We start from the raw sequence: 13,440 nt of genomic DNA, 5'->3' as shown, positions 1-13,440 counted from the left end.
TGGCCCGTTGCTGTGTCCTGTGTATTCCTTTCATCTTTCTCATTATAGGATTTCTGACAGGACTCTGGGCCCCTCCCCAGCTCCACTCCCTACCTCAAGAATGTGACCATTTGGAAAAGGCAAAGAGAAAAGGAGCAAAATGAAGCATTCCCCCAGGCTTCAGCCCTGGGCTCTGAGGGGAAAGAGTTGGGCATTGTTTTTCTAACCTAACCTTTCCCTCTGGTGATGTTGGGGTAGAGAAGCCGAGAGACCCTGTCCTCCCTAATGCACTGTGGCCCAGTCCCCTTGCCTTTTTCCTGTTCTGTTTGGCGTGGAGAAGGGCAGCACCTCTGTGTTTAATGGAAATAGCCCATGGTTTTCTGGATTTTTGGAACATCTTTCTCAGCCTATTTTGTGTCCTAATGATTCACTCAATAAACATGTTTGAATCCACACGTTCCCAAGGTGTGGCTTGAGATCGTTAAACTGATGGAGATCAGGTTCTTGGTCCGCCTTGTCCCATGGCCCAGCATATAGGTGTCCCCACACCCCGCAGGTGCTTTGTCTACAGGCTTTCCAGAAAGTATTGCTTAGTAACTGAGAGGTGGGGTGAGGCAGTAGAGATGGGGAGAGTTTGACTGCCTGTGAGTAGTTTATCTAGTGGCCACAGCCTCTGCAGTAGTAAAAGTTGTGCTGACAGGTGGCAGAGTGGAGCAGGACCTTGTGAAACTACCTGTCTCACCCACGTGAGCCAGGCCAGGCCATGTGTCCTGGCAGCCTTCACCCACGGGTTCTTTCCAAAGGAAATTTTATCCTCATCCCAAAGATACCTGTCATAATTTGGAATTTGATCAAATCACAGTATCTGAGAGTTAAAAGGAAACTAAGGAGTTACTCTAAATGTCCAACCCTAAAATCCAAGTGACAATGTCACCTTCACTCTTGCCTTCTCCAGCTAGTTCACCAAATTCTGTCAAGACTTGAAGAAAATTCTCTGGCCTATGTCCTCCACACATTGTCACCATCGTCTCTCACCTAGACTGCCACAGTGCAGCCTCAGGGCCAGCCTCTTGAAACTCAGACAGACTTGTTTGCTCTTGTTTTGCCTTGTGGAGCAGCACAGCACCTCTGTTCTCTCTTGTCCTTCTGACAAGCAGTATTTGAAGACAGCTGTTGTCATTTTGTACTTTCACTGTTTTCTTCTGTGGTTTAAGGAATGCTTCAGCCTCTCTCTTTAGATAAAATTTCCAGTTCTTCCCATCATGGGCACCTGCTTTAGTGACAGGTTCTCACTGTGGTCTTCTAGGTCAGACACAGCCATCCAGCTAGTGATCTGTGCAGAAAAAGCCGTGACTCCCTGCGATCAGGTCACTCAGCCAAGACCACCTTGCCCCTTTCATTCTCTCTCCCCGCCCCCACCTGCCCCTCCCAGATGAAAGCTAGAAGAAATTGGGTTGAGTCTCCTTTTGGAAAGGTAGCCCTGGGGGAGTCAGAGCTGGGGTGTGGGGGAAGGCTAACTCATTGAGCGATCTTTAGCCTGTATTCAGGTAGAATAGTTCTGGGGAAAGGAGCCTGTTTTGTGGGATGAGGGAACAGAGTGGGAGAACTGAGGAGAAGATGTGGAGGTCTCTCAAAATCCAGGAGGGGAAAGATTCCTGAGTTATTTAAATACTAACCAAGCTAAGGGTGCTTCACAAGAGGGTAAGAGCAGCTTGGGGGCTTTGCATCAATATGGACACCTGTGTACAGCCAGGCAGCCCAGTGCACTGGGTTGAGTCACAGCCTTAGAATCTGGGAGCTTGATACCATGCTCTCTAAAGCCTTTGACACTTATTGAGAGGCTGGGTCTAGGTTGTCTCCTCTTGAATATGGGCTTTGTGATGCTTGACTAATAGAAGATGATAGAAATGATGCCATACTAGTTAGTGGGCCCAGATTTTAAGGAAACTGGCAGTTTCCGTTTCCTGTCTCTTCCTGTACCTGGGTTCACACTTGGAATCTGGTCACCATTCTGTGAGCAAGGCCAGCAGCCGAAGGAAAAGGCCGTGTGTAGGTGTTCCTGCTAGCAGTCCTCACCGAGGTCCCAGCCAACATCCATGTTGGCTGCCAGACTCAGTCCAGACGGGAGTCAGATGATTCCAACCTTCCCTGTTTTTCAGTTTTCCCAGCTGAGGTCCAGGCATCAGGGAGCAGAGACAGCCCATCTTTTCTGTGCACTTTCCAAATTCCTGATCGTGGAGCCCGTGAGCATAATGAGATGTAAAGCACTCAGTCTGGAGGGGTTTGTTATGTAGCCATAGCAACCGGAACAGGGCCTTAAGAGTCATAAGACTCCCAACTTTTGGACATTTATATCAGTTTTTTAAAAAATTGTAAGTTATATAAACATATACTAATTCTTCTATATTATACACATTTAAAATGTAACAGATGAGTTGATGAAATAAGTTTTAAAATATTTCATTGGTTAACACTGCAAAATGCCTTTTTGCTCTTAAAAAAGGGCTTAGAGCAAAGTGAGAAACATTTTTTAAAATCATGGTTCAACATTTTCTGAAGTTCAGTTGAAAGTTCAGTTTAGGGCTGGGTGCGGTGGCTCAGGCCTGTAATCCCAGCACTTTGGGAGGCCAAGGCGGGCAGATCACGAGGTCAAGAGATTGAGACCATCCTGGCCAACATGGTGAAACCCCGTCTCTACTAAAAATACAACAAAATTAGCTGGGTGTGGTGGCATGTGCCTGTAGTCCCAGCTACTTGGGAGGCTGAGACAGGAGAATTGCTTGAATTTGGGAGATGGAGGTTGCAGTGAACCGAGATTGCACCACTGCACTCCAGCCTGGCGACCCAGCAAGACTCCGTTTCAAAAAAAAAAAAAAAAAAAAGTTCAGTTTATTCTGATACTTAATTTTAATGACCTTCATAACTGCCAGGAGTATCTCTCAAAAACAGGCAAATCCAAGTGGATTAGTTGCCTCTTTGCAGTTACCGCTTTTTAAATAGATCCAAACCCGCTGAAAATCTTCATCTAGAAGACTTGTGAATAGGTCAGAGGATGATTTCCCGGCGCAGACAACAGTGCTCTCATGAGGACAGGCATTGTCTGGGAGCACAAAACCTGAAGTGTGTGAGCTGCAGTGTGTGGTGATGGGCTGGGGGTTTGCCTCTCTTCCCTCAGGATACTGATCGTATTCCAGGGGAATCATGACTTACAATGTTTATATCTACACTTGATCTTGGCCAAAAGGCCAAGAAGCGATACTGTGTTTTTGTCTTAAAAGGTTAGAATTTTTATTTCTGCTGCACAACATCTGTGGATACTTTTTTGTGCACGCCCTCACCCTGACAGGCTCAGCTGTGAAGGGTTCATGCCAGCAAGCCCCCTGCCGGCCGTCCAGGACAGCCCAGGGCTCCGGCTTCTCAGCAGCACCTCCCACTGGCCAGGCCCAGGCCAGGCTGGACGAGCTGAGGCCAGCTTAGGTAGCAGGCATGGAGGCCTTTGCCCAGCCTGGTAAGTGATGCAGAGCAGTGCTTTTCAGGGGTGGCACTGTAGATGTCCAGCCCTACTGGGTCTGTGGGTTTTTCTCCTCCTGTGCGGAGATGAGAGATGGTAGAAATGAAGACACAAGACAAAGAGATAGAAGAAAAGACAGCTGGGCCAGGGGGACCACTACCACCTAGACGCGGAGACCAGTAGTGGCCCTGAATGCCTGACCGCGCTGCTATTTATTGTATACAAGGCAAAAGGGGCAGGGTAAGGAGTGTGAGTCATCTCTATCGATAGATAAGGTCACATGAGTCACGTGTCCACCAGACAGGGGTCTTTACCTTTTAGGTAGCCGAGGCGGAGAGAGAGAGGACAGCTTACGTCATTACTTCTTCTATGCTCTTCTCAGAAAGATCAAAGACTTTAATACTTTCACTAATTCTGCTACTGCCATCTAGAAGGTGGAGCCAGGTGTACAGAGCAGAACATGAAAGTGAAACAGAAGGGTGACCGCTGAAGCACAGCATCACAGGGAGACGGTTAGGCCTCTGGATGGCTGTGGGCGGGCCTGACTGATGTCAGGCCTTCCACAAGAGGTGGTGGAGCAGCGTCTTCTCTAACTCCCCCCAGGGAAAGGGAGACTCCCTTTCCCGGTCTGCTAAGTAACAGTTATCTTCCCAGGCACTGGCACCACTGCTAGACCAAGGTCTGCTAAGTAACCGGTGCCTTCCCAGGCACTGGCATTACCACTAGACCAGGGAGCCCTCTAGTGGCCCTGTCTGGGCATGACAGAGGGTTCACACTCCTGCCTTCTGGTCACTTCTCACCGTGTCCCTTCAGCTCCTATCTCTGTATGGCCTGGTTTTTCCTAGGTTATAATTGTAGAACAAAGATTATTATAACATTGGATTAAAGAGTTATGCTATAAACTAATTCGTAATATATATAATCATAGCTATAATCTACTTCTAGTATAACTATTCTTATTCTATGTATTTTCTTTATTATACTGGAACAGCTTGTGCCCTCGGTCTCTTGCCTTGGCAGCTGGGTGGCTTGCCTCCCACATGGCACTGCTGGGCATTGTCTGTTAATATTGAATAATTGTTTTAAGATTATTTTCAATAAGGCTTTACCTTTTTTAACTTGCACTGTGGCCATGAGCTCTGCCGGAAGTGACTTGTTGGTGTATCTCCTGAGTTATAAAGTGAAGGGATTTTTCTTTTTCAGATTACTGAGAGTCTTCAGTTACTAGGTAAGTAAGTCGCCCCATCCTTATTACTCCAGGTGACACTGACCGGGGTTTATGGGATGAAAGAGGAGTGTGTGCTTGGATGATGGGGTGTGATAGTGAAGGGGTGAAAGGTTTCTTCTCACACATAGACATCGTGAGGTCTTCCTTGAGCTCTTTAGAGCCTTCCCTCCGGATAGGATGAAATATTGAGATCCTAGAAAGGATTCACAAAACGTGTCACTCATCAGCGCAGATTCACCGATTCACCCCTAGATGTGTGTGGGATTTGGATGGCAGAGAGAAACAGGCACTGAAGATTTTTGGTCAGGACAGGGCAGAGAAATAAGAAGAGTTGAAAATTCACCAAAGGATAGATAAACCCAGGGCGTTTAGAGAAAACTTGTAGTGTGCAAAGGAGCCCAGAATCCTGGGGAAACTTGGAGGGAACTATACTTAATTTGATTCACTAAGTTAGGCCCAGTGAAGGGATTGGGTGGCATAGGTAGAAGCCGAAAAATAAAGTATCTTGTATTGCTGGAGTAGCCTCTGTTTCTGAGGTCACATCCAAACTTAGCGAGGCAGCTTAACCTGGTGAGAGACACGGGTTCAACTCCTGGCTTCTGCACTGCCAGGGCAAAGGACTGCTGTTTGCTGACACAATCTTGGTGCGTTGGAAGTAAAAGGGAAGAGGCACTAGTGGCTGTGCTTTGGGCCCGAGCAGCCAGAAGCCAGTTGCCATCACCTATGACGAGGAGACAGCGCCTGGGGCAGAGCCCAGTATGGGGTGCATTCAGGGTAGATCAGGAGGTATGAGTGGGTAGTGGGCGAGCCAGGCTGGGGGTTGTGATGGAGGCCTGCATTGCAGGTGTAAGCGTGGGACCCACATCAGATTGGTGGTGGGTCATGCATGCTGGGCTGGCTCTCAGGTCCTCCCTGCTGGCTTCCCACTCCCAGGGGCTTTCTCCTCCGATTCCTTAGCTGGGTGAGGGGCGGGACAGAGCCCTTTCCTAGGGAAGCCCGGCACCCCTTGCTGTCCAGGGAAGGGGAGTCCTTCTAGCCCCTGACAGCTTCTCTGCCCCTCCCCTGGCCTCCCCAGGCCTAGCCAGGGCTGGGTTCTCACCCACCTGTGCCGCCCTGCCTTGTTACCCGGAAGCACAGCCTTGGGGACTAAGTGGGCCCTCACTGTCACTTTAAGAAGGGAATCAGCCACTTTGTGCTCACCACCTCTGGGGAAGGTGTGAGAGGAGAGAAGGAAGTGGCTGTTTGGCTGCTGACAACATGAAGACTTCCTGCGATGAGAACAGAGGCACAGGTGCCGGCCCTGCAGCCCCCAGAACCCGGACTGGAGGGGGCCATGGGGCACCGGACCCTGGTCCTGCCCTGGGTGCTGCTGACCTTGTGTGTCACTGCGGGTGAGTGCCGGCACCAGAGGGGGGCAGGGGCTGCAGGGGAGGGTGATGTAGGACAACAGCCCACCGACCTTGCTGCTGTTCCACAGGGACCCCGCAGGTGTGGGTGCAAGTTCGGATGGAGGCCACCGAGCTCTCGTCCTTCACCATCCGTTGTGGGTTCCTGGGGTCTGGCTCCATCTCCCTGGTGACTGTGAGCTGGGGGGGCCCCGATGGTGCTGGGGGGACCACGCTGGCTGTGTTGCACCCAGAACGTGGCATCCGGCAATGGGCCCCTGCTCGCCAGGCCCGCTGGGAAACCCAGAGCAGCATCTATCTCATCCTGGAAGGCTCTGGGGCCAGCAGCCCCTGCGCTAACACCACCTTCTGCTGCAAGTTTGCATCCTTCCCTGAGGGCTCCTGGGAGGCCTGTGGGAGCCTCCCGCCCAGCTCAGACCCAGGTGGGGCCGGGGTGAGGGGTCCAGGAGGGCAGGGAGGGGCTCGGGAACTGGCCACCCATCTGATTCTTGTCTCCGTGCCCAGGGCTCTCTGCCCCGCCGACTCCTGCCCCCATTCTGCGGGCAGACCTGGCTGGGATCTTGGGGGTCTCAGGAGTCCTCCTGTTTGGCTGTGTCTACCTCCTTCATCTGCTGCGCCGACAGAAGCACCGGTGAGACCTGGGCCCTGTCCACGTCCCCCTGACACTGGGCTGGCCACATGCCCTGCAGAGCTCTGACCATCCTCGCTCTCTCCCAGCCCTGCCCCTAGGCTCCAGCCGTCCCGCACCAGTCCCCAGGCACCGACAGCACGAGCATGGGTGAGGAGGGGACCTGCTTTGGGGATGAGGTGACAGGCGCAGGGGGGCCAGGGCTGGGCCCAAGCTGTGCAGACTTACTTGACCCTCCTTCCCCTGCGCAGGCACCAAGCCAGGCCTCCCAGGCTGCTCTTCACGTCCCTTATGCCACTATCAACACCAGCTGCCGCCCAGCTACTTTGGACACAGCTCACCCCCATGGGGGGCCGTCCTGGTGGGCGTCACTCCCCACCCATGCTGCACACCGGCCCCAGGGCCCTGCTGCCTGGGCCTCCACACCCATCCCTGCACGTGGCAGCTTTGTCTCTGTTGAGAATGGACTCTACGCTCAGGCAGGGGAGAGGCCTCCTCACACTGGTCCCGGCCTCACTCTTTTCCCTGACCCTCGGGGGCCCAGGGCCATGGAAGGACCCTTAGGAGTTCGATGAGAGAGACCATGAGGCCACTGGGCTTTCCCCCTCCCAGGCCTCCTGGGTGTCACCCCCTTACTTTAATTCTTGGGCCTCCAATAAGTGTCCCATAGGTGCCTGGCCAGGCCCACCTGCTGCGGATGTGGTCTGTGTGTGTGCGTGTGTGGGCACAGGTGTGAGTGTGTGAGTGACAGTTACCCCATTTCAGTCATTTCCTGCTGCAACTAAGTCAGCAACACAGTTTCTCTGATGTGGGCCTCGGCTGTGCTTCTTCTTTGGGGGTGAAGAGTGGGGAGGCAGTCTCCACCCCTGGGAGGCAGAAGCCAGGTGAGAACCAGAGTGGGTTGGGGCCTCATTGCAGGGCTGGGGTTGGCCCAGGGAGAGGGCAGTGTCCCAATCTTAGAGATCTGTCCTGGCTTCTCAGAGTGGCTGGGGGGTTGGGGGAGCTTCCTGAGGGACACCTGTGGCTGCCTAGATAGGACTGGGGGATCCCAGCAGGATGGTCTCTGCTCCAATCCCACCATGCAGGATGGTCCCTGCTCCAATCCCACCATGTCCTAGGACAACAGCAAGGGTTCCTGGGGCTTCGGCCTGAGAGAAGTCCCTGTGGTTTGACCTGGCTTCCCTCTGCTGGGCTCCCTGCTGTGGCCTGGGCTGGGGTCCTGATGTCCTCCTTCCACAGCTGGCGTTAGGCAGGGTGTGGAGAGTAGGGGGACTCACCTGAAATCTTCCCTCAATCACTTCCCCCACCTCCTCTCGGGGAAGGCAGAGGCCTTCACACACATGGGGGCCTCCCCACAAAACGTTCCATCCAGAGCCAACCTTTCTGCTTGGTAGAGCTGTGTCTCCCCCTCAGCCTAGTTCCAGGGCGGGTCCGTGTCTCCCACCCCAAACTAGTTCCATGGTGGGTCCCTGTCTCCCACCTCAGACTAGCTCCGGGGCAGGTCCCTGTCTCCCACCTCAGACTAGCTTTGGGGCTGGTTCGTGTCTCCCCCTTCAGACTATCTCTGGGGCAGGTCCATGTCTCCCACCTCAGACTAGCTCCAGGGCAGGTCTGTGTCTCCCCATTCAAACTAGCTCTGGGGCGGGTCCGTGTCTCCCCCATCAGACTAGCTCCGGGGCGGGTCCATGTCTCCCACCTCAGACTAGTTCTGGGGCGGGTCTTTGTCTCCCCGCTCAGACTAGCTCTGGAACGGGTCCTTGCCTTCCCACTCAGATTAGCTCCGGGGTGGGTCCATGTCTCCCCACTCAGACTAGCTCCAGGGAAGGTCTGTGTCTCTTCCCTCAGATGAGCTCCTGGCAAAGCCTCCCCCGTCAGACTAAGACTCCTAAGCAGAGCCGTGCCTCCCCCTGTTCCACCCGGCGACCCCTCATGCCCAAGGCAGCCCTACCCATTGAAGTAGGACATGACATCCATGAGGAGTGTGGCAACAACAGGCAGCGTGTTGGGGTCCAGGCTGGTGACACAGAACCTGTTGCTCGGGCTGGACAGTGGGTGGATGACCGGCATCTGGACTGTAAGAGCACAAAGATGTCAGGCACTGAGGCTGGGACTGAAAGCAGCAGCTCTGCTGAGTGCAGGGCCTGGGAAGAGGGCTGGGGAGGGCTCAGCCGCAGGCCCTGAGAGACTCATTCACTGCTGCTTCTCCAGCCTCTACCACCAATTACCACCGTCCTGATTCTCCATCTCACTCTCAGGCCCCTGGGCCTTTGCACATGCTGTGCTGGCTGCCTGGGATGCCCTTCCCAACCGGCACCACCTGGCTCCGTTCCTACCTGTGTTCCAGCCTTCAGCACCACAGTCCCTGCCCAGGGAAACCCACCCTGACACCTGGGCTGCAGCAGGAGTGTCCTCTGGCCATTGCTGTCTGCATGCACGTCCACCACCCTTGCTAGACACGGCAGCAGGGCCTGCCCAGGACCTTTCCATCACATTTTTTTTTTTTTTTTTTTTTTTGAGATGGAGTTTTGTTCTTGTTGCCCAGACTGGAGTGCAATGGCACAATCTCGGCTCACCGCAACCTCCGCCTCCTGGGTTCAAGTGATCCTCCTGCCTCGGCCTCCTCAGTAGCTGGAATTACAAATATGCACCACCACACCCAGCTGATTTTGTATTTTTAGTAGAGACGGGGTTTCTCCATGTTGGTCAGGCTTGTCTCAAACTCCTGACCTCAGGTGAATTGCCTGCCTCAGCCTCCCAAAGTGCTGGGTTTACAAGCATGAGCCACCACACCTTGCCCTTTGCATCCTGTTCTGCCTGGCACTCCATTCATGCTCAGTGGGCAGAAGCCCGTGCTGAGAGCAAGGCTGGTCTACGGCTGGGCCTGGTAACTTCGTGAGGTTTCCCCGCACAAACCCCCGCCCCCAGCTCACCCAGCTTGGGCTTCACGAAGCCACTGGTGATGCTGAGGTTCTCGGCTGCCACAGTCTCGCCACTGACCGCAGGATGGTGAACTCTGATGACAACGTGTGGGTGACAAAGGGCAGGTCCCGCTTGCGCACCTAGGGGCAAGAAGTTGAAGCCGTGTGTGCCTGGTGGCCCTGGGGCACCGACCTCTCACCCTGGGACTCTGCCCCCACCCTGGAATAGCGTGGAAGGGCAAGGCTGCAAGGGGTGGGAGATGGGAGTGAGTGTGCAAGGCGTGTCTGTGACGGTCAGCTCACCAGGATGAAGTCTGTCTGATACGTGGACAGCATGAACACGGATATGTTCTGATCAGCCAGTGGGGCGATGACTGACTTGGCGATCTTGGTCACGCCGATGGGCGGGGCCTGGAGAAGCTGCCACCGCCGGACACCACGTTCAGGGCCAGCCAGGTGGCATCCGCCACACTCAGGTGCTCCGAGGAGGGCAGCTCTGGAGGGAGACACAGAAGGCAGCCCTGTGACTGCTGAGGTTCCAGCTGTCCGAAGGGCAGGGCAAGGTAGGCCAGAGAGGTGGAGAGTGAGGCTCTGGGGCCAGCTCCACCCTGTGCCTTGCCTCACTTTCCAACAGGATATTTATTTTTTTTTTTTTTTGAGACAGTCTTGCTCTGTTGCCAGGCTGGAGTGCCTGGAGTGGCGCGATCTCAGCTCACTGCAACCTCTGACTTCCTGGTTCAAGCGATTCTCCTGCCTCGGCCTCCCGAGTAGCTGGGATTACAGGCACGTGCCACCATGCCTGGCTAATTTTTGTATTTTTAATAGAGACGGGGTTTCACCATGTTGGCCAGGATGGTCTCAATCTCTTGACCTCGTGATCCGCCTGCGTCAGCCTCCCAAAGTGCTGGGATTAGAGGCGTGAGCCACCGCACCTGGCCAGATGGGATTATTTTTTGAGAGAGTCTTGCTCTGTCGCCCAGGCTGGAGTGCAGTGGCGTGATCTCGGCTCATTGCAACCTCCACCCCCTGGGTTCAAGTAATTCTTGAGTAGTGGAGATTACAGGTATGCAACATCACACCCAGCTAATTTTTGTATTTTTAGTAGAGATGGCATTTTCCCATGTTGGTCTGGCTGGTCTCAAACTCCTGATCTCAAGGGATCCTCCTGCCTTGGCCTCCCAAAGCGCTAGGATTACAGGCGTGAGCCACTGCGCCCGGCCTTCAACAGGATGGGATTTGAATCAAAGGCTGCTTCCTGGGAGGACTGGGCAGGGAAGGCCCTCAGATGACACAGGACATCCCAGGCGGCTTAGCAGAGTAGGAGCCGTGTGGGCAAGTGGTTGATCTGCACCGAGCCTCAGTTTCCTCAGCCGTAAAACGATGGCATCAGTAGTGGGTAATGCCCTTATCTTTAGTTCTTACAACCCTTTCGTGGGTCTGATGCTGTCATCACGCCCATTGTCTCGCGTGCAACTGGCTTTCAAACTGGGTTCCTGGAGACCTCCCAGGAAGGCTCTGGGTGGAGGGGAGGCCAGGAAAAGGCTGGGTGGGGCTTTGGGGTTTCTCTTCCCCCTTCAGCCAGCCCTGCACATTGGGCTTCTCTGGAAGAACAGGCAACTCCAGGAGGGCCCCTGAAGAGGCTGCATCATGGGGGGCAGTGACTGTCACCCATGTCCCTCCTGAGAGCCTGGAAGTCCCAGGGGCTGGCACTGGCTTTGGCAGGGTGGGGAGTCCACAGCAGCAGCAACTGCTAAGCCTCCTTACCTAGCTCACGAAAACCCAGAATCCAAACGCTGGAGCCACCCCTTCCACCCTGTCCTGCAGACAGAGTCCCTGAGTAGCCCTGAACGTGGGACACAGGCACACACTATGTGTGACCACACACAGCCGCAGACTTGAGCCCAGGCTGCATTTGGGGCTCTTCATACATCACCAGGCACCTGCATAAACCCACCTAGTGCCAGGCCCTGAGTGGGGAGGGGGCACGGCACAGGGAGGTGAACTCTGACACTGCATCCCACAAGGAGGCAGGATTTTTTTTTTTTGAGATGGCGCCTCACTCTGTCACCCAGGCTGGAGTGCATTGGCATGATCTTGGCTCACTGCAACCTCTGCCTCCTGGTTCAAGCAATTCTCCTGCCTCGGCCTCCCGAGTAGCTGGGATTAGAGGCACCCACCACCATGCCTGGCTAACTTTTGTATTTTTAGTAAAGATGGGGTTTCACCACGTTGGCCCGGCTGGTCTCAAACTCCTGGCCTCAAGTGATCCACCCGCCTTGGTCTCCCAAAGGGCTGGGATTACAAGCATGAGCCACCGCGCCTGGCCAAGGCAGGGTTATTTTGCTCACTGTACACTCAACGGTCCAGAAACTCTGGACCTGGAAGGCTCAGTGATTTGCCGAATATCACTAGGAAGTAACAGAGCCAGGATTCCAGTGTGGGTCTGGCTCAAGAACCCAGGCTCTATTTTGGGCACCAAATGAAAAGTACCAAGTCCCTAAGAAAATAGGGGGCTAAAAAGAGAGGTGCTGAGGCTGGAGGCAGTGGCTCACGCCTGTACTCCCATTGCTTTGGGAGGCCAAGGTGGGAGGATCGCTTGAGGCCAGGAATTTGAGACCAGCCTGGAGAACGTAGTGAGACCTCATCTCTAAAAAAATAAAAAATAAATGAGCCAGGCGTGGTGGCACATGCCTGTGGTCCCGGACACTTGGGAGGCTGAGGTGGGAGGATCGCTTGAGTCTGGGATTTCAAGGCTGCAGTGAGCTATGACTGCACCACTGCACTCCAGCCTAGGTGACACAGCCAGACCCTATCTCAAAAAATAAATCGATAAAAAGGGAGGGAGGGGCTCAGAGATGGGTGAGCTAAGGCAGCTGTGATGATGAAGATTCCTGGGGAAAGACGAGCTGGGCTCTGCTGGCAGGCAAGATGGCCTGAGAGGAGGGAAATTGAGTGAGGCCCATGCCTGTTCCTACCTGCCCAGCTCTGGTCACCATGGTGACCACAGCCCAGGGAGCCCACTGGTCCCGCTGGATGAGAAGGACCAGTGGTCAGCCAGTGGGTGGCTAGAGAGGCAGGCCGCTGCAAAGAAATGGGAAAAGGCGGCCCCAGTCTTGAGCAGTGGGAGGCCTGTCTCTTATCAAAGCCGCAGGCTTCGGACTCCGAGGGGCCAATCCTGGCTCTGTCCTCCCCAGCGGAAGCGGCTGCTGATATAGCCTCCGAGGTGGTGAAGTGCTGGGGTGCATATGTGCACCTTGAGGGGGTGCTGACATAACCAAGACTCTGCCACTAGGAGTCTCTTGGCAGGTTTGGACGAGACCCAGAGTGGTCTTGGGGAGAAGCCCAGGCCTGAGACCAGCTGGAAACGTGGGTGCGGGGGAAGAGGCGGCTGCTGCTCGCTGGAGAATTTCAGGTCAATCAGCAGCTGGCCAGGAGCAGGCAGCCTGTCTGATGGATTGGTCTACCTGCCCTGCTCACAGCCTCCACCCTGGGAAGAACCCAGAGCTGCTGCTGCTTTTTTTTTTGAGGGAGAGTGTCTTACTCTCGCCCAGGCTGGAGTGCAGTGGCGCGATCTCGGCTTACTGCAACCTCTGCCTCCCGGGTTCAAGCGATTCTCATGTCTCAGCCTCCTGAGTAGCTGGGACTACAGGTGCATACCACCATGCCTGGCTCATATATATTTTTTTTTTTTTTGTATTTTTAGTAGAGAAGGGGTTTCACCATGTTGGGCAGGCTGGTCTCGAACTCCTGACCTCAAGTGATCTGCCTGC

General features: G+C 54.3%; 3 protein-coding genes across 16 annotated transcripts in view; 2 read left to right on the top strand and 1 right to left on the bottom strand.

The window, feature by feature from the left end:
• STAG3 (STAG3 cohesin complex component) overlaps positions 1 to 438 on the top strand; it is a 36,773-nt gene extending 36,335 nt beyond the window's left edge. For all 14 annotated transcript variants that reach the window (XM_055393029.2, XM_031012797.3, XM_031012795.3 and 11 more), the window contains one exon: positions 49 to 438. In XM_055393029.2, the coding sequence (XP_055249004.1) occupies positions 49 to 57 (9 nt within the window). In that variant the 3' untranslated portion in view covers positions 58 to 438. The remainder of the gene's footprint in view (positions 1 to 48) is intronic.
• A 3,176-nt stretch (positions 439 to 3,614) lies between these two features.
• Positions 3,615 to 13,440, bottom strand: part of CASTOR3P (CASTOR family member 3) — a 54,546-nt gene continuing 44,720 nt past the window's right edge. Inside the window, 8 exon segments of the mRNA XM_031012802.3 lie at positions 3,615 to 3,917; positions 4,600 to 4,658; positions 4,762 to 4,911; positions 8,701 to 8,824; positions 9,683 to 9,748; positions 9,751 to 9,811; positions 9,974 to 10,083; positions 10,086 to 10,166. Of these exon segments, the coding sequence (XP_030868662.2) occupies positions 3,841 to 3,917; positions 4,600 to 4,658; positions 4,762 to 4,911; positions 8,701 to 8,824; positions 9,683 to 9,748; positions 9,751 to 9,811; positions 9,974 to 10,083; positions 10,086 to 10,166 (728 nt within the window). The 3' untranslated portion in view covers positions 3,615 to 3,840.
• On the top strand, positions 4,653 to 7,562 carry PVRIG (PVR related immunoglobulin domain containing). The gene is made up of 6 exons (XM_031012801.3): positions 4,653 to 4,718; positions 5,330 to 6,109; positions 6,196 to 6,546; positions 6,629 to 6,755; positions 6,842 to 6,902; positions 7,004 to 7,562. The coding sequence occupies exons 2-6, from the start codon at positions 5,992 to 5,994 to the stop codon at positions 7,325 to 7,327; spliced, it is 981 nt and encodes a 326-aa protein (XP_030868661.2). The 5' UTR covers positions 4,653 to 4,718; positions 5,330 to 5,991; the 3' UTR covers positions 7,328 to 7,562.

The sequence above is a fragment of the Gorilla gorilla genome, chromosome 6, assembly GCF_029281585.2.
Source record: "Gorilla gorilla gorilla isolate KB3781 chromosome 6, NHGRI_mGorGor1-v2.1_pri, whole genome shotgun sequence".
Taxonomy (NCBI): Eukaryota; Metazoa; Chordata; class Mammalia; order Primates; family Hominidae; genus Gorilla; species Gorilla gorilla.
Note: the sequence above shows the minus strand (reverse complement) of the source record. Positions and strands in the feature narration are given on the sequence as shown.

What these genes read in the sequence shown, in the direction of transcription:
- PVRIG (XM_031012801.3), top strand. Translation starts at nt 5,992, where the DNA reads ATGAGAACAGAGGCACAGGTGCCGGCCCTGCAGCCCCCAGAACCCGGA. An exon ending in GACCTTGTGTGTCACTGCGG is followed by an intron (nt 6,110 to 6,195) that starts GTGAGTGCCGGC and finishes GCTGTTCCACAG; the next exon opens with GGACCCCGCAGGTGTGGGTG. An exon ending in CACCGACAGCACGAGCATGG is followed by an intron (nt 6,903 to 7,003) that starts GTGAGGAGGGGA and finishes TCCCCTGCGCAG; the next exon opens with GCACCAAGCCAGGCCTCCCA.